Source organism: Callospermophilus lateralis, chromosome 13 (assembly GCF_048772815.1).
Source record: "Callospermophilus lateralis isolate mCalLat2 chromosome 13, mCalLat2.hap1, whole genome shotgun sequence".
Classification (NCBI taxonomy): Eukaryota; Metazoa; Chordata; class Mammalia; order Rodentia; family Sciuridae; genus Callospermophilus; species Callospermophilus lateralis.
The window spans coordinates 22,551,886-22,572,993 of NC_135317.1; the positions used below are offsets into that span (position 1 = coordinate 22,551,886).

At 37.0% G+C, this 21,108-nt stretch overlaps 1 protein-coding gene and 1 pseudogene across 1 annotated transcript; one reads left to right on the forward strand and one right to left on the reverse strand.

Annotated features, from left to right (window-relative positions):
• Positions 1-39: 39 nt before the first annotated feature.
• LOC143411983 (aldo-keto reductase family 1 member C1-like) lies at positions 40-20,174 on the reverse strand. Its single transcript, XM_076872815.1, is given in 8 exon segments — positions 40-289; positions 10,140-10,305; positions 10,822-10,931; positions 12,967-13,089; positions 13,506-13,583; positions 14,389-14,505; positions 15,308-15,475; positions 19,950-20,174. Coding segments are annotated over 8 exon segments (855 nt in total). The 5' UTR covers positions 20,034-20,174; the 3' UTR covers positions 40-280.
• On the forward strand, positions 4,772-6,543 carry LOC143411982 (zinc finger protein 131 pseudogene; annotated as a pseudogene).
• Positions 20,175-21,108: the final 934 nt, after the last annotated feature.

Here is a 21,108-nt window from a genome sequence, read left to right on the forward strand (position 1 = left end):
CTCAAAAAGAAAATAATCATAAATATAATAGAGTGAATATAGAATCTTGAGATAAACAACTTTATTTTTATCAAAAATTGATGAAAATTTAGTGTCTTCCGTACTGGACTGGTGAAGGTTCCTCCAGCAGAATGTGAGTTGTTAAGATACATGGGTTAACAACACAAGTGATGTGTCCAATCAGTAGCACCTGAGTTGTCTCCTGCATCACAATCCACAGTAGAAGTCATGACAAAGGTGTCCACGTTAATATTCCTCAGCAAATGGATAATTTGGATGATCAGCTCCACTAAAATGAGAAAGTAAAATGTGTAACAGACTCAGTGACACTTTTCTACAGGGGTAAAGAAGTGACAACTACAAACTCCATTATATTTCCTGAGTGGTTGTGAAATCGGCTTTTCCTACTTTGCTGAATATACCTTTATCAGAAAGGTAACTAAATCATTCAAATTCTATTCCCTTTTCTAGAACAGCACACAAAAAACTCACTGAAACAAGAATTCACTCATATTCATCTCCCTTAGCTGTATCAAACAAAGATATCTTTCCTTATTTCTTCTTCTCAGTGAAAACAGATAAAGATTGCAACGTGGATACATATTTGTAGAGGACACATCCATTTATGCCATCTTTAGTATAAAAACAGGTTTAGATATTGACAGATACAAAAAGTATTTTAGGGTAGAGTATTTTGATAGCAATTTAACTTCCATTTCACTAATTCATTAATTATTTTCTCACTGCTGATCACACATGGCACGGTGCTACACTCAGATATGGAAAGGCTGTTGTTTATAAGGTAGACATGCAAACCCCTAGAGCTCACCATATAATATTTACATCTCTATACTTTAAAAACAATACAACAGAAAATCATTACTTCCTGAAGTACTTAATAGGGAACAAGAATTGCCAATTGCTTGCTACTCTCTCTTGGTATTGCATTCCTCCTTTTCCTTTTTTTAATTTATATTAAAATGATAACAATATACCTTCCAGTTTTTAAGGACATATCATCATTGATTATCTAATCCCTTCTCACATGTCATTGAAAGGTTAATAAAATAGGTACTTGTCACTTCGTTTTTCTGTATGCTTAACAAAACACTGTTGAAATCTTAAGAACTGTCTGCTAATCTTGTTCCCAGAATGTGCTGTCCCCAACTGCCAAACTGTTTGCTAATCTTGTTCCCAGAATGTGCTGTCCCCAACTGCCAAACTGCAAAATGTAACTTCCCTCCCTGCCCTCTCCAAGAAAAGTATATAAGCTCTGCTTAAGCGATTCTCAGGGCTCTCTCTCTCTCTCTTTGCTCTATTCAAGTGAGCTCTGAGCCCCAGCATGCTGGTCCCCAATAAACCCTTTGCCGTTGCATGAGATAGTCTCTTGGTGGTCTCTTCCTCCGACGCTCGCCTGACCTTTACAGTCATCACATTAATTTCTATTATAAATTAACATTCCTTCAAGCAGAAGGGACATATATTCCTTGTTTACCCTCACTTATAACATATGTGCACTGTCAGACTCTATAACCATAAAGCATCAAGAAGGAGTAAAATTTTTTTCATGACAATAATCCTCTTTGGATGTTTTCTCTGCACACTCTTCCCTTGCTTTTGAATCTCTCTTCTCAAAAACGACTTTATCCTCTGCATTGAGATGTCTCCATTTTCAAACTCAAAACAAAATGTTCGCCCAATGGCCTCGACAAATGCCATTTGTCAGCCACATCAGTGTCTGAGGTCTGATCAAAACTCCATTGAAAAAGAGGGAAAGACTTGAAACTAAAACAAACAATGGTCATGTCAATCAACATTACTTACAACTCAGCAGCAAGGTATCAATAATTTCTATTCAGGCCATCTAGGTCTTTCATGTCTTCTGCACTCAACTCGAAATCAAAAACCTATCACACAAGTAGAAAGTATTTAGCATAGGTGGACGGTGCATTGCCAATCCTGAAAATCCAATGAAATCAGATAACTGCAGAAACATTTAAAATATCTGAGAATTTCCAAAACTTATTAGAGACATGAAACAAAACACTCAAATGGTCAATAAGTGTCAGATGAAAATTAAAAAGAAATAACTTGTAATGCATAATGTAGTGAAACTGTACCAACTATAGACAAAGAGAGATCATTAAACAGAAGCTGTAGCAAATAAGGCTAATATTATACCAAGATTATGGTATCAACATACTTAAAAGACCCAGAAAAAGCTAGAGGCGACATTTTGAGATATGTAAGGTAATTCAATAATTTCCAAGGATACTCTTTGATATCTTTCTTTCTGGGGGGAAAGGGGAAGGTACCAGGGTGTACTGGACTAATGAGCCACATCCCCACCCCTATTTTGTATTTTATTTAAAGATAGGGTCTTACTCAATTGGTTAGCACCTTGCTTTTGCTGAGGCTTCTTTGAACTCTCCATCTTCTTGCCTCAGCCTCCTGAGCTTCTGGGCTCATAGGCATGTGCCACTGCGCCCAGCTACAGGTTGGTTTCTATATTGTATCAATGAAAACTTCAAACTCCAATGATGATTTTTGTTCAATAATTTTAAGTCATAAATTCTTAAAGTACTAATTATATCCTGGTAATTAGTTTAATAAAGTCAAAGGAGGTGGTGGAAAGAGAATCACCTTGTCTAAATCTGAGACATTTTAAACATGAAAACAGTTTTCACAAATTGCTAACATGCCTAAACAAATGGATACTTAAATCATAAGTAATTTCCTCAAAAATGGCAAGAGTAAAATGTTGATAATTTAACAATTGCTGAGTGAGGTAAATGGTACTAAGAGAATTCTTTGAACTTTTCTGTGCATTTGGAAATTCTCAAAATGAAAAGGGATTATCAGAATTACCACTACTGTATAAATAAATCTAACAGAATATATACAAAGGCTTTCATGGAGAAGTTTACTGAAGAGGTTTCAAGTTGGCTGAATATAAAGTCAAATTTCCCGGCTGCTCAGTGGCATAAAACCAGACAAGCAGTTTCTCAACAAGGTGGGTGAACAAACGAAATACAGGGGTGACTTTTCTGGAATTTCATATTGGACACTCACAATAGATTGGGTACTCATTAAGTTAGACTAATCAAGTCAGGAAGAAATGCCCAGCACCACAGCTACTGCCACAGTTGGAGTCACCAGCCAGATTGGTCTCTCCATGAGCACAGAGGATAAAGGAATTTATGGAATCCATATTTTTAAACTAAAAGGTGTGCTACACAATATCCTCCTATGGGAAGGAAACCACATCTCTCAAGTTGGTGTGTGGAGGACGAAAGAAGGAATCATTTTGCAGCAGTAGTGCATGGAGCTGGCAGCTGAGGGACCTGATTCCTGGCAAATCCAAGTCTGGCCTAAATACAGGCCTAGCAAACCCACATGCACAACATAAAGTAAGCCTAAGTAACCAGGAGAAAATCTATTGTGGAGAGAGCTTTACACAGGGGACAACTGGTTGTGAAATCGCTCCTAGCTCACCCCTCCCACTGAGATCTTGCTTGCTTCCAGGACCAGCTGGGAGAGACTCATTGGCTAGGAATTGAAAAGGGTGGGAGATGGAGAGATTGAGTTTGGAGACTAAACCCAAGACCAGGAACCATGCAGTCCCCAGGTGATATAGTGGATTAAAATTTGACCCTTCCACAACATGAGTGGAGCCCAAGGGGAGATCACTGGAGTACAGTCTTTAGCATGGACCAGCAATTGCTAGGCCCTATAGGAAGGCTGATTTGAAATCTCCAGGCCAATTTCATTCAGTGAAGAGTCTGGAGCCTAAGCATAAGTCCTGCCTCTAAGAGTTCTGCCCCTGGGACTACCTGTCTCACCCTAGCAATACCACCATGAGGGTGGAGCAAGTATCATTGTCCAAACAAGCCCACCTAACCACTGAGAACAGATGCTGAGAATATTTTGAACTCCAACAGAAACAATTCTTTAAATTTGAGATCTTTTTTTCTTCTTTTTTTTTTTCCTTTTTTCATTTCTCTGCTCAAATGTGACCTTAATGTTTCGTGGACATTTGTATATATTCATATTTGATATTGTTCCTTATTTATAGCATTTTTAGAACCAGTTATTTTTCAATAATCAGTTGTTTGAGGACTAGGATGTTTGATTAATATAATTTACTTTTGTATCATTTTATTTTTATTTTTCATTATTAATTTTTAAAATTTTTTAAATAAAAAACTTTTATTTTTTTCTCTCACTTATCTGTTTCCCTTGACTGTCATTCCTCCTTTTCCTCTGCTAATGGCCAATCTCTATTGTTCTCTCCTTTGCACTTCCTTTAATTTTTTATTCTATCTTCTCTCCATTTTCCTCATAATCATTACATCCTACATCACCTCTGTTCTCTTAATTTCCACCATTTGAAATTGTAAACACTGTAGCAAACTGTTTTTATTGTATGCAATAATTGTGCATATTATTTGTCTCTACATTGACAACATTGTAGAAGTCAAAACATGAAATATTTGGATTAATGCTGTATATCATTTGATTGCTTGTTGTTATTCTTTCTCTCCACCTAAATGGTTCAGTACTGAAAACCTCCAGGGACGCTATAAATCTACAGAATTGAAACTCTACTATCTCAGATCCTTACTGTTAGATGTGTAGACACACATACAACATGAAAAGGCAAGGTCAGAAATTGCCCCAAACAAACAAAGATACTCCAGTATAAAAATTCATCAACACCAGAAATCTTAAAGAAGGAGTTTAAGTCCTTCCCTGAAGCAACCCAAAGGCCATGGAGGCTGAAGAGATGATGGAATGCCTTCAGGAGTTTCCTGAACATCATAAAATGATTCTGGACCAGTTGAATGAACAACGAGATCAGGATCAATTTACCGATATCACACTAATAGACAATGGACATCATTTTAAGGCCCATAAGGCTGCTTTGGCTGCTTGCAGTAAGTTCTTCTACAAATTCTTTCAGGAGTTTACACAGGAACCTTTGGTGGAGATAGAAGGTGTTAGTAAAATGGCCTTTCGTCATTTAATTGAGTTCACATACACAGCAAAACTAATGATACAAGGAGAAGAAGAAGCCAATGACGTATGGAAAGCAGCAGAATTTCTACAAATGCTAGAAGCTATTAAAGCCCTTGAAGTCAGATACAAAGAAAATTCAGCTCCATTTGAGGAAAATACCACAGGAAAAAATGAGGCACAAAAAAGAAAGATTGCAGAAACTTCAAATGTTATCACTAGATCATTGCCATCTGCAGAATCAGAGCCTGTTGAAACTGAGGTGGAGATTGCTGAAGGAACAATTGAAGTGGAACATGAAGGCATTGAAACATTAGAGGAAGTGGCTTCTGCCAAGCAGTCCATAAAGTACATACAGAGCACAGGTTCCTCTGATGATTCTGCTTTAGAATTGTTGGCAGATATTACCAGCAAGTACCGACAAGGTGATAGAAAGGGGCAAATTAAAGAAGAAGATGGCTGTGCATCTGACCCCATAAGCAAACAGGAACACATGAAATCACACTCCACTGAGAGTTTCAAGTGTGAAATATGCAATAAAAGGTACCTTCAGGAGAGCGTATGGAAATAGCACGTAAATTGTTACCACCTTGAAGAAGGTGGAGTGAGTAAGAAGCAAAGAACTGGGAAAAAAATCATATATGTCAGTACTGTGAGAAACAGTTTGACCACTATGGACATTTTAAAGAGCATCTTCGAAAACATACAGGTGAAAAACCTTTTGAGTGTCCAAATTGTCATGAACGATTTGCTAGAAATAGTACTTTGAAATGTCACCTCACTGCATGCCAAACTGGAGTGGGGGCAAAAAAGGGAAGGAAGAAGCTGTATGAATGCCAGGTGTGTAACAGTGTATTTAACAGCTGGGTCCAGTTCAAAGATCACTTGGTAATACCCACTGGAGATAAACCCAACCATTGTACTTTATGTGACTTGTGGTTTATGTAAGGAAATGAATTAAGGAGGCACCTCAGTGATACTCATAATATTTCAGAGAGTCTAGTAACTGAAGAAGTCCTTTCAGTAGAAACACGTGTGCAAACTGAACCAGTGACATCAATGACTATTATAGAACAAGTTGGGAAGGTGCATGTGTTACCATTACTTCAGGTCCAGGTGGATTCAGCACAAGTGACTGTGGAACAAGTCCATCCAGATCTGCTTCAGGACAGCCAAGTGCATGATTCACACATGAGTGAGCTTCCAGAGCAGGTCCAAGTCAGTTATCTAGAAGTGGGTCGAATTCAGACTGAAGAAGGTACTGAAGTACACATAGAGGAGCTGCATGTTGAATGGGTAAATCAGATGCCAGTGGAAGTACAAACTGAGCTTCTAGAAGCCGACTTGGATCATGTGACCCCTGAAATCATGAGCCAAGAGGAGAGAGAGCCTAACCAAGCAGATGCTGCTGAGGCTGCCAAGGAAGATCATAGAGGTGCTGAGAGTTTAAAGACCAAACCAGCAGTGGATTCCCAAGTTGAAAAGGCAAAGAATGATGACAGAACAGCTATGCCAGTTTTGGATTGAAATAACAGATATATTTTTTAATTTACACGTTGGGTTTTTGAACTGATTATGGGCAGTGTGACTGTCCTTAAACTGACAGACAAGTGGACCAAAGTTAAAAACGATTTCCTGTTGTGCTGAACTGTTTCTATTGAAACAAACTGATGCCCCTCACCCCAGTTAATGCCACAGAGGAGGGTCTTTCTCATAAATGAAGGGGAGCTTTGAGAAGTATATTTCTGAAAACTTAAATGGATTATATTCTTATTATATAGTTGGGTACGAAAGTATCTATTTTCATTGTAGTAAGGGTTCTTTATCACCGTTTTCTCTTCCCCAGGTCATGTCCTTCCTCAATTTTTTTCCATATTCCAATGCATGTTAGAAAATTGAATATGTAGGAAACAAGGCTGCATGAAGAAAGTGCGTTATTACTGTGCAGTTAAAATTTTGGCTGGATTTCTTTAGTTTGAACAACATTCTTGTCTACCCCAATAATCACAGGTGCCATCTCTGCAACAGAAAGAGTGGTGGTGGCAAAATTTCCAGAATGTTAAAAAAACAAACAAGAAAAAAACACCCATGTGCCTTTTTAAAACCAACTAGATTTTTCTATAAAATATCTCTGGTTCTTTCAAAATTTGTGTTTTAAGGAGAAATGTAGACAGTGCTATAATACTTCATATTTTTGCTTATGATGACAACTATCAATTCTTTTTCATTTAAGTTAGATTGAGAAATTTCATTTAATGGCAGCTGAAGGGCCATTTTCAATTGGGAGAGTAAATTTACATCTGTGGTAAACTTTATTTTGATGAAAAGTTGCACTAGTATTTTACTATAAGATGAAAAAAAAACAGATGAGCATTATTTAAAAATTAATGTATTTAAAATAAGGTACAGAGAAAAACATGTATATAATATATCAGGCTTTGTTTTGAATGGAATCTTTTCCCCCAATCCTTAATGTAAAGATCTTGTGCTATAATTTTAAAGCCATACAAATAAGAGTGCTAATCTGTGGACTTAAAAGTAGGTGTGTAAATATTTTTAATCAGTATTACTTAGAAAATAAAATATAATAACTACATAAAATAAACCAATATGCTATTTTCTTTACCTGTTCAATATTGGGAGATATTTATATTCTTAAAGTAAACTTTAATATTATGTGTTCAGAAAAAGTTTAAAATTTGTATACTTAAACTGATCTAACAAGTAAAGTACGATGTAAGCAGTGAAATCAGAGAAAAAATACAAGAAATAAAAGATCACTTCAATAAAGAGACAAATATTCTGAAAAAAAATATCTAGCAGAAATCCTTGAAATGAAGGAATCAATAAACCAAATTAAAAATTCATCAGGGAACATCACCAACAGACTAGACCACTTAGAAAATAGTTTCAGGCAATGAAGACTAAATATGTAATCTTAAAAATAAAGCTATTCATGGAGAAAAGATGTTAAGAGACCATGGACAGAATTTCCAAGAAATATGAAATAACCTAAAAATTCCAAATTTAAGATTCACTGGTATGGATGAAGGCTCAGAGATACAAAACAATGGAATGCACAACCTTTTCAATGAAACAATATCAGAAAATTTCCCAAACCTAAAGAATGAAAATGGAAATCCTATACAGGAGCCTTGCAAGACCCCAAATATACAAAATTTCAACAGACCCACACAAAGGCACATTAGTATGAATATGCCTGACATACAGAATAAAAATTTTAAAGGCTTCCAGAGAAAAATGACAGGTCATGTTTACAGAAACATCAATCTGGATCTCAGTTGATTTCCCAACCTAGACCCTGACAGCTGGGAAGTCATAGAATAATAGATATCAAGCTCTGAGAGAAAATGCATACCAGCTAAGAGTACTATACCCAGGAACATTAAGCTGCAGATTTGACAGTGAAATAAAAATCTTCCATTAGATACTGCTGCAGTATGTTAAAAGACTAGCTAAATATTAGAAACTCATAATCATGGATTAAAATCTTTAATATTTTAAAGTGCTTTTCTCTCCAAATTTAGTGAGAGTTTCAATGCAATATCAAGCAAACAGCAACAATCTAGGAAGAGATTGATAAATGCTTCTAAATTCTTTATGAAAGGTCAATCTACAATAGCCAAGATATTTATAAATGAGTGAAGAGGTAGGAAATGTTTGGTGATATACAACAGAAAGACTAATTTTCCATGATAATGAAGCTTATGAAAAAGAGCAAATAAGACAACTGATGACAGAAATGTAGCCAGAAAGGTAATTCCTGTTACTGAAAAATTTAGGTAGTCATTTAAAAATTATGTGTGCATTTGGATTTTCAGTTAAAATAACATTATTAAAAAAAACCTGCAGTTAAAATAAATATGGAGGTAAAGACTGTAGGACTTTTGTAAAGTAATGTACTAAGGCTGTTCAGTTCCCAGTGTAAGAAAAATATGCCACTCATCAACCACAAAGTAAAGACATGAAAACAACAAGAGAACCAACGTTATTCATGAAAATATACCAAAAGGAAAAAGAAACCATAAGGAGAATTTGAAGAATATATTTCAACAGATACATTTGTATCTGAAAAACAATATTCAGAATACATAAATGTAGTTAATTGTTTGCAAAAATGCTCCCCCAATAATTCACATCTCCCAGTATCCAATCTCCTATGTGAATCTGCAGCTTCTTTCACTAAGAGACTCTGTCTACTTCCCTACCCATTGAGTCTCGAATGGTCTATACTTTGCATTGGCCATTAGAACCTAGCAGAAGCAGTGATGTGCCCATTGTGAGTCTACCTAGGCATCACAAGGCTGGCTCTGCAAATATCCATTCACTGCCTGGGGACACTGCTATGTGATGAGATAAAGCCTGCATCATCAACTGGTAGATGTAAAATTCTATGGAGGGGAGTTCAGACACACCAGACAACAGAGCAAGCAGGACTGAAGCTGAGGGAGCACATGTTCTGCGGATGCATATGAGAATCTATTACAAAATTATGAAAATCCAGTGTAACTGGAAGACATTCACTGAGTTCAGGTTGAGCCAAGGCTAATAGTCAAACCATGGAATGATGAAATAAACAAGTGTTATTTGCACTTACCTCAATATTATGGGTGGTTTGTTTTGCATCTACTCTAAGTAATGGTTCAAAAAAGTTCCCCTACTCGAGAATAAAAAGATGAACAACACATCTAAATGGGTAATACATAAACTGACAGGTGACTAGTGAAAAACTCAAATCGAAATAATATATGAATATTAAAATAGATTGAGTATTTGGGAAGTGTAAAAAATAATAATTTCAGGAATAAAAGTATCCCAATCCAAACTCTATTTTTGGAAAATATACAAAGATGTCAATTGTAAGAGTTACACAATACATGGCTACCGATGCTGAAAACCAAATCTCTGTGTTTTATCCAACCTAATTCTATCCATTTGCACTGTCTATCCCATTGTAGAGTAAAAGAACACACTCTGAAAGCACCTGAAAACTTACATGCAGAGGACATGCTGCGGATATTGACTGGTCCCAATAAGATCCTTGCAAGTTTCAAAGAAGCACACATGTGAAGAAACCACATTCCCACAGCCCTCCTCTAAACCTGAATGTTCTCTTTTATTTCATTCTCCTTCAAACTCTGGGCCAGAACCACAACCCCCCGTTGCAGCTGGTAGCGGAGGGCAATCAGGGCTGGGGATCGCTTGTGCTTTTTTGCCAAGGCACCAAGAACAGGATCATCCAAGAGAACTGGAGAGCTCTGGTCAACCCTGGAAGGAAAGAAGTGCTTAAGTCCTGAGGCCAAGTAGTTAGGAAGATATCATTTATTTCTGGGTGGTGTTTTTTCTTTGTTTGTTTGTTTGGTTTTGGTATGTGTTTGTGTAAGTAGGCGGGAGGACGGTGTCTAAGGGCAATTACTACAGGTTTAATCAAAAATTATTTTGCAAGAGATGCAAATGCTTACTCCTTTTTAAGACCCTTTTAAGACACAGGGTCTTACTAAGTTTCTGAGGCTGGCCTCAAGTTTACAATCTTTCTGCCTCAGCTTCCCCAGACACTGCAATGACAGGCAAGCACCATTACACCAACACACAAAATATACTGAGGTCTATTTGAACCACTCTAAATAGGCATCCTCAAATGCAGACCCTAGACCTGCAGCATCAGTGATTTATGGGACCTTCACAGAAGTCTAAATTCTCTCCTGTCCCTGAGCCACTTGAGAGTGAGCTTCAGATGTGAGTCTTATAGGACATTTGAGGTAAGCTCCCTGATGTTCTCATTACCATGGTTTCTCTCGTTGAGTTCCAAGAGCACTATAAGCAACCAAAACAATGTTTTTTGATTTGCAGAAGTCCAGCAATTTCCTCTGTTTGTGATAAACATGACATTCTACCTGCAGTGGACAAGACAGAAAGTATCTCATTCTACAAAATGTTAATGTTAATATGAAAACAAAATGCCAAAGAAAAAAAGTTGAATTTTTTTAAAAATTGAAACTTGGTCTTTAAATTTTGTCATTAACCAAGATTGACCAATGACTCATGAGAATAAGTTTGAAAGACATTTGATAGATATTCTGCAGATAACATTTGTGTAAAATTGTTCATCAAAACCTATAAAATCCTAGTCCATACCTCCAGGAGCTTAGAATAATTCTCCCTATTCATATATGTAAGAACAAGTTCCAATTAGAACCAGTCAGGGTGGGACAAAGTGACCCAGACTTGAAAATCTCCCCTCTTTGGACAAGAACATGAACAATGGAAACTTGGACATCAGAAGCCACCCTACTGTCAGCCAACAGTCTAGAGGTAAAGGTTGGCAGAACTATAAAACTCCCAAGAGACTCCCTAGAAAACTGGAAGCCAGGGTGGGCATGCCGTCCCCCTCCTTTCTGAGAGGATTCACTCTCTCCCTTAAGAGTTTCATCTTTTGCCATTTTCTTATCCTTTGTAGTAAATTCATGCCTGCAAGTCTGAGCCACATGTCTGCAACTTTTTTCTGGAGTGATGCAAAAACCAGTAACTGAGGACCACTATACCTGCCCCTTGATTTATAAAAAGAATTCAAGTCTAACTCCTGACTCCAAATGGGACTGGAGAAACTAGTTCACTGATATAATAAGACTGTTTGGAAAAAAGATCCTGGTTCACGCATTATATGGAAAAGCACTGGGTGACTGACCAATCTGCCTGAAAAGAGCATAAGAAACATGACAAAGGGCAACATGTGAACCAGAGTGGCATCCTGAAAAGGGGAAGAAGTCCACAATATATTTCAGAAAAGCAATGGGAAACATGAACACAGACTGGATTTAGATGGTATGAGAGACTTACAAAACTTTAGGTATAGTAATGAAGTGTGCTGTGTGAGATATGATCTTCATTCCTAGGAAATGTTCCTTAAGTTCTCTAAGAGTTAGTAGTTCTAGTCTACAATAGAATGTAAATAAATTTAGCAAAATATTACTCAGGTGTATGCAGATATATCCAAAAAAAAATCTACATCTCACAGTGTTCCTAAAAGTCTACAATTTTAGATAAAAGATAGAATATAAGAATGTCCTATATCACCCTCTCAATTTCTGTATGTTTGAAAAATTTCATGATAAAAAATTAAGATAAATTAATACAAAATTATTTTCAATTATTAGCAATTATATTTGAAATTTATAATGCACTATCAACATTTATAAAAGTTATGGTCTATGTTTTCCAACCACAGACAAATAACCATGCCCAGAATTGATTTAATTAAACAATAGATTAGATATCAGAAAGCATGGAAGAAAGAAAGATAACAGGGATTAGGCTCAGGGCCAACTGTATATTCTGGTTGAAGTTCCTGAATGTGAATTTGATCCACCATCAGAATCACCAAAAACAAGTAATTGCTCTCAGGCCTGTTATGTTCATGAGCTCTGCTGTTTTTCCTAATTGATGCTTCTGGGTCCATAAAACTGAAATAAGCCATAAAAAGGATTCAGGCACCCGACCTCCACACGAAACCTGATCATTCATCTTCTGTTTTCACTCTTTCTTGCTCACTGCCCATTCCTGTGCACTGGACCTCTTTCCTACACATAATTCCTGCCACTACACATTCACCCATACAGTCTCTGGTTATCCTCCATTCCTCAAAGACAAGCTCACCATGTCCCTGAAGTCAGATGAACCACAACTCTCCTCCTAGATCACCTGTACGTCACCAAATTCCTACAAAAACTGGGCACCATGTTCCTCCCCTCATTTTCACTAAGGATTCACCCAGCACAGGTACAATTGAGAACCCTCCACACCCTCCAAGACAGTCTTAGACTCTTCTGTTCTACAAAGACAAATGAACTGGGGAACAGAAGAAATGGACACTTGGAGGTGGTGCAGAAACAAGGAAAGAAATGAGATGGCAGTGAGGATCAGGGCTCTCACCTGGTTGCAGACAGGCTTATACTTGAGGCCTGGTTTATTCAGGATCATCTCCAGCTGCCTGCGGTTAAAGTTGGACACCCCGATGGACTTGGCCAATCCTGCGTCCTTGCATTACTCCATGGCCTTGGGAGGAAGGGGTTGGGAAGAGGCATTTGTACAATGGACTATGTCAGTATAAAGTCCAGACAGACTGTTAATAGGAGCACTGTCAGGAAATGGCAACAAAGCTGATGAACTGATTATTAACAAGAGAAAAATGGTAAAGATAATTGGGCACAGTACTGAGACCAGAAAAGGAATCCCTGTGTCCCTGGGAAATCAGACATCACTGCATGTGGAGGCAGGTGGTGCATTTCTCACTGTCACCATTTTTCTCTGCTGTTTCCCTCTACTATATTTGAGTAATTCATTCCTCCCCACCACCCTAAGAAAAATCCTCTCTAAAATATAATGATTGCTTGTCCCACAATTTCAGGAGAAAGCATGACCTGACTGTCACCCTGTGGGCCTCCTATGTGATCACTCTCTCAGGCACTCACCTCCCACACAGCACAGAGATCCACGTGGTCATATATTGTTTTTCCATTTTCATCTTTTGGTAAAAGCTCTTCCCCTGGCTGGAATAGAAGTGATCATCACAGCAATCTTGCCAAATTCATATGTCCATGTATAGCAATGATGCTAGGTGTATTTATGGAATGGAACATTCAAGCCGATGAAATAAGTGGAGTATCACTCTCTATTCATCTGTTTACAAAGTGTTTGCATGTGGATGTAAGGAATACCATTAGGTGCTTATCTTCCTGTATTCTCTTACATCAAATTATCTATGTGCTTATATATATAATTTTAAAAGATTTCTGCAGTTCTCCTCATGGAGTCTCCTACTTAGCTTATGTTACTTTTCCTGTCCCAATACATTGCCCTGTGTCAATTCTTCTCTTTCACTGGGAGGGTACAGGTTTGCATTCAATTAAACAGCAATAGTGAGTTTCAGTGATGACACAGGTTAAACAATATTCCTTATCCACCTGGACACATGTGTGTCCATGAATATATATGTGTACCTAAGATGGTCATTCATGTTTGTATTCAAGATTGATTTGATGCTGTAAGATGAAGAGACCCTATCAAATATTAATGACTATGAAGCTTGAACTGTCCCAAAGTCACATTTACCACCAATGGAAAAGGCTAAAACAAAACCAAGCAAACCTCTAGTAATGCAGATATAAGGGATAAATAAACAGAGATGTTTCTGAAGATTACTTCTAATCACAAATCTAAATGGTTTTGACTTTCTATAATTCATATAAATTAGGTTTATAGAATTTTACATAGAAACTTAATTCAACCATCCTTGGTAATGAGGGTCCTAGGAATGGCTGGAATTGAATTGGTTTGATGATGCAAATTGCTTACCTTCATTGAAAATGGGAAATGAATCAAATACAGATCAACATAGTCAAAATGAAGTTTTTTCAGTGATCTTTCCAAAGAAGATTGCACCAACTCTGGTCGATGAAAAGTGCACCATAGCTGCAATGGTTAAAGAGAGGAAATTGGACTGGATTCATACATGACTCATATTTGGGAAATTTTTTAACTTCATATTGAGACATTCATTTGTCTGTGGATTGGAAACTGTTGATCACAGAGAAGATATTCTCTTCAGGTCTTGGGTTTCCATTTATCCCACCTATTCATGTGAATGGGATTATATTTTTGGCTATTATTAGTCAATCAATCAAACTATGGAAGTAAATACTCAAAAGATATTATTGTTATCAAATAATAACATTATTGAATCTCTGAATTGTGTTTCATAGAGATTGTAAACATATTATTAGTCCATTTCATCCATTTATTTCACAAGAATTATTTAATAAAGAACTGAAGGGAAACACGTTTTGAATATTTTATTATATGCTAAACAAAAATCAAGACATTTTAGCTACATCTTCTTTACTCCCCATACACTTTTCTACAAAATGATCTTTGATAAAAACAAATGTTAGAGTTGATATTCAGAATCATAAGTAATTTTACAAGTCATCATGGAGAAAATAAAACCATAATCTGGTCTTAATTTTATCTGATTCCACACTAATACTAAATCATTCTGCTGATTCCAGAATCAGAAATGTATAGAAATTTAAAAATCATAATTTGTAGACTGTGAGTAGCAATTCATAACCATTCTCTATTTTGAAACTGGATATCATATGTGAATGAAGATTGTACCAATATTTGTGAATATTGGTAAAATACCAATACCTCATCACTTAATTTTCATTTCTTCATATCTATTTCAATAATATTTACACTGTATACACAATACCTTGGAAGTATAGAATATGTCTTCTCTCTTCACAGTGCCATCTGCAATCTTGCTTCTAATGGCCAGTCCTACCTCTTCTTCTACTTGATATACATAAGCACAATCAATATGTCGGAAACCAGCTTCTATAGCTATTTTGGTGGCCTCTATTGTCTTACTATTAGGAACCTAGAGGAACAATCAAAAGTATTTGAGAGTCATATTATGAGAGGTAACTCCTAGTGAGCAAAGAGGACAGGTCACTAGACTGGAAGGAATTTTATATCCCAATGTTTTCTTCAGACTACCTAATTATGTGATAAGGTACTAGTCCCTTGAACTTTGAATGCCCATTTTTTCTTATATAATACTTAAGGAAATAGCCAAAGTACCAAACTGAATATCTTGGGCCAAAACAATGATCTCCTGAAACTCAACTTTTGCCCATATCTTGTGTTAGTTCTGTATTTAGGGTAATGTCCCTGAATTACTTTGGGTATTTCCTAGTTAATACAAGAATCTTGCATCCCACAAGCCCCTTCAGACAAAGAAATCCTAGTACACCTGCATCAGTGGACCCTAGAAGTGACTCAGATTCCTTGAGTTTCTTGGGGGAACTCACAGGATCCAGCATACAGGTATAGACATGTTATCATTTATTTGATAAATCACTATGTAAAATTAATACAGGGAAAGAATGCACGAGATTGATTATAGAAAAAAATTTTATGCAAGGTTCTATGAATCATCTCCAAATAAAGATACACAGATAATATCACATTCCCAAATAATGGGAATTTTGAAACCACTTGGAAAATATTTCCTACAAGAAAAGATGCTGTGATAATTTTCTAAGACTTTCATATACTTGTTGACTGTTTGTTCATCTTATTTGAGAAGTGTCTGCTTAATTCCTTTGCCCATTAATTTATTGGGTTTAACTTACTTTCTTTCTTTGGCATTAAGCTATTTTATTTCTTTGTGTATTGTTGAAATTAGTGCTGTATCTACACTTTAGGTGTAAGTTTATCTCCAATTGTGTAGAATCAAGAGAAGTTTTTTTCTGGTTAAATTGACACTCTATGCTAGGCACAACACATTTCACTCTCCCAAAGAAAGATAGATGTGTGTGTGTGTGTGTGTGTGTGTGTGTGTGTGTGTGTACATATACATATATATGGTTCATACATACACATATATATGGTTCTAAAGAAAAGGGTAAAACAGTATTTCCCTGAATGTCTCTTTCTGTTCCCAAAATCCTAGCCAAATTATGAAATAATGAGAGCAAGCCTGGACTTCTTCTCCCAGATATTTATTATCTCTAAGAACCTTGTCTTTTTCTTCTGCACATTGGAAATGAGGGCAAGGTAAGGCTACCTGTGGAAACACACTTTTTTTCTTGTATGCCAGGACAGTTGCTCCTTACATGTTTGTGATATAAGCAAATTAAGGAAGTGAATGTTGATGATGTCACTGCTTCTGCAGCCTAACTCTCTTGATTCTACAGAACTGGAGGTAACCTTTGTCATCCACAGTGTAGAAAAGGCGTTAATATCCAGACTATACAAAGGAATCAAAAAGCTTACACCAAGAAGAGAAAGTAAGTAAAACCCAATAAATTTATGAGCAAAGGAATTAAACCGACACCTCTCAAACAGGAGGAACAAACGGTCAACAAGTATATGAAAAAAACATTCAACATCTCTAGAAATTAAAAAAACTCAAATTAAAATTACACTGAGATTTCAACTGACTCCATTCAGAAAGGCAACTATCAAGAATATACTTTAAATGGGAAAACTGTGAATTATATTTCAATAAAGCTGATTTAAAAGCCTAAAAAAAAGAAGACAGTAACAGCGCGGGGACTGTAGCTCAGTGGTAAACCACTTGCTTCTCACATGTTGGGCACTGAGTTGGATCCTCAGCACCACATAAAAATAAATAAAGATATTGTGTCCATCTACAACTAAAAACTATATTTTTAAAAAAGAATACAGTAACAGCTGGGGCAGTGACGTACAACTATAAACCCAGAGTCAGGAGGCTGAGACAGGGGGATGGCAAGTTTAAAGCCAGCCTCAGTATTGGAAAGGCTCTAAGCAACTTGGGGAGACCCTATCTGTAAATAAAATACCAAAAAATAGAGGTGGGAATTGGGCTCAGTTGGTTGAGTACTCATGAGTTCAATTTCTGGTACCAAAAAAGAAAAAGAATACAATGACAATAAATGTTGGTGAGGGGAGATGTAAAGAAGATGGTACGCTGTAAAATGCTGGTGATTGCAAATTGATACATTCTGGAGCCCAGTATGGAAATTTTCCAAAACAATAGGAATGGAACTACAATTCAACTGGGTTATCCCATTTCTCTCTATGTATCCAAAGGAGTGAAGCACCCACATCAATGTTTAAAGCAGTGGAATTCACAATAGCTAAGCTAGGTGCACTACAACAAATAAATGATTAATGAAATGTGAAAGATATACACAATGGAATATAACTCAGCCATTAAGCAAAATAATTTTATGACATCTGCTAGTTCAATGAATGGATCTCGAAATTATCATGATAAGTGAAATAAGGCAGTCCCACAAAAAACAAAGGTGGAATCATCTCTCTGATACGTGCATGCTATCACACAGCAAGTGGGGAGGAAAGGGAAGAACAGAAGTTTGGAGTTTTAGACAAAGAAGAATGACAGAAGGAGGTGGGAATGGGAATGGGAAATACAGTGGAATAAATCAGACATAACTCTCACATGTTCAGGCTGGGGATATAGCTCAGTTGGTAGAGTGCTTGCTTCACATGCACAAGGCCCTGGGTTCGATCACCAGCACCACACTTCCACACACACACACAAAAACTTTTGTATGTTCATATATGAATATACCACAGAGAATGTCCACATCATGTACATTTAAAATACTGGGATTCAAATTAAAATAAGATGTACACCATGTTTTTATTAATATCTCAAAAACCACTCTACTGTCATGTATAACTAAAAAGAACAAATAAAAAATTTAGTTAAAAATCTGTTTGTGGTAACTGGGATAGAAGTGAAGGTACTGTGAAGAAGATAAGTGTCACTCATCTAACCAGGGTTCACAGGACAAAATGTCATGAAGAGGAGGAAGCCCTGCTAGGCAAAGCAGTGTGAAGAAGGCAGGTGCTGTGGTTCAGCCAGTCACTAGTGGACCCTCCCCATAAAGACTCCTCAATAAGCACTAGTGCCTTGTACGCAGTCTCCAGGTATTTTCTCTGGTCTTTTGGCAATCTATGCCACTGCCCTGGAACAACAGGACTATGAACATGACTGCAGAATATATAAATAAGCACCACTGTTTAGATTACTTAGGGACAGCAGGAATCCTTGTGTGTTATAAAAACGTGAAAAATCAAGTTTCCAGAGGCCACCAGGGGGCAGATTGATAATAGGCTGTTGAACAAACAGCAATGTGCTGTGTCACCTCTGGTCCACAACTCTATCTCTGTATGACAGAACTAAACCCTGGCCTGAAAAAAATATATATACTCTAAGGATATAAACTGACAGAGAAGAAATTATACTCCTCTTACAAGAGAAAATTCACATAAGCATCAGCCCTTAAAGCTCATTCTTTGTGGAAGATAAAATAAGAGTGAAATGGAAAAAATTGCATCATCTACAAAATTTGGATGATGTTTTCAAAGTTCATTTGTTCTAGAGTAAAAAGGCAAATCAAACATGCTGTTTTCTATTTGACAATTTTCAGAAGCTTTCTTTTTCATGAAATAAAACTGAATGCAATACTCAGCTCTACCACCTACTGCTAATACTAGCTGTTATTTCTCAGGTGTAAGGGCACGTCAACTACAGCTGAAGTCCTAGTGGTCTCCTTCATGCCACTTTACTCTACAATGTAACCAGATCCTTTCACGTGCCTTACAATTGCTCTCTAGATTTTTCCTTGAGTCCTGCAGAAGAAAAAAATGCTATATTCAAAGTTCAGGGAACTAATTCCTTTTCACACAATTAAATGTCCAGAGTACAAAATTAGTTCCAGTCTAGTGAACTTGGCTCGCTCCACTTTAGATTATAATTTGTCAATACAACACACATGAACAATGACCCCAAAATGACAAATACACTTCCTAAGTTCCTGTTCGACTTCTCAGGATGTTATATTATACATTCAGCTAAATTTCCTGCAGTTGAGAGCACATGAAAACTCTACTCAGCCAAGGTCCAACATTTTCTGTGAGCTACTGAAACCTTCCTCATAGTGAAAAGGAAGTTTTTCCCATCATTTATTCTTATACTTCTCAAGTACTTTTAGCAACACAAAAAGTTCCCAAAGTATATACAGGAAGAGAGAAATTAATCCCAGTGCAAGCCAATTGCTGACATTCATCATTTTACCATGTTGGTAAACAGACTAAAATGTGGTGGAACAGTACCCAGAATACTCAATAGGTGACCACACCATCAGACAATGATTCAGAGCAATGTCTGACCATTTTCTCTCCTGTCCATGGTGTAGCTCTAGCCTGGAGAAACAGTAGCACATGAGCCCCCCACAGTCACACAGGAAGCACGTAACTTAACCACTCAGATTGGATTCCATTCATCATATGTCTAGTTTGTTTGAACCCTCAACCCAACCCCCTACTGTTACCTCTTGAGGTTTATAGGTGCCAAAGCCCAGTCCAGGAATGAAGTGACCATCACTGAGCTGCACAAACTGATGTTTGGAATTCATTGCTGTCACTCCTCAGCCTAAGCAGGTTCTGCTTCTCCTTCTGCCTTTAGAAGTTAGTAGATGGAATTCACAGTCCCAACTGCTTGTCTAATGATTAACCAAACCTGTTGCTGTTGTCACTCAGCTATCTCAGTCCCAGCGGGTGTGGGGCACGTGGAGTCAAAACACAGACACCAGGAGCTGGTGAAAGCAGGCAGCTGGCAGACCTCAGCAAGCTCATTTAATGTGGAAGTGCTTACAGTTGATGGAGGGCACAGTTCTCCAATCATTAATAAGCAAACAGGTTATATAACATCTAATGTAACCGCACTATGAGGAAGTTCTAAATATTGTTATGTAGCTGAAGGCAGACTGGAAGGATCATTGTCCTGATGAAAAGGAGCCTTATGAGTTGGAATCATGCCCTGAGGCCCTTGTCTCTTGGTTCCCTGGCAATGCTGACCTCAGCCACTGAGAATGTGGTTTATCAGAAGGCTTGTAGCTGCTGGCTGCAAACCCAGAATTACTCCCACACAAATGTACTTGCTGTCTCATATTTAGCCAATATTATTCAGGCAGAGTGAGGTTAAAGTAACATCCTACATGTGAGAGAACTGGAACCAGTTCACATTTTTTATATGGGAATAAAATTTCAAGCAGATTACTACATAGTCATAAAAATGTGTTTATTTTAATAAATTTTCCCCTTACAATATTATCATGAGTTACTATAAGAGATTGAATCCTTATTGTCCTTTTGTTAAGCTGGAAACCTCCCATCCCTGGGGTTTTTTTATTGTTGTTGCTTTTGCATGTTCTTTGTTTTTTGTACTGGGGTACTTTGTTGTTCTTTGTTGGTTTTTTTTTTTTTGTCATGCTAAAGCCTCTATTTTTCATACAAAAATAGAATGATGGATGGATCATACACAAACACAAAGGAATTTTTAAAAATGATTATGGAACATTTTTTTGAGTCTCCGAAAAATAAATGTTTGAAATAAAAAAGTTAGCCTTCTTAATTTTCTCATTGGTAAAATATTTTCTATAATATGACTACCAAGTCCCAAGAGAATGCAATTCTAACAAGTGTGCAGTA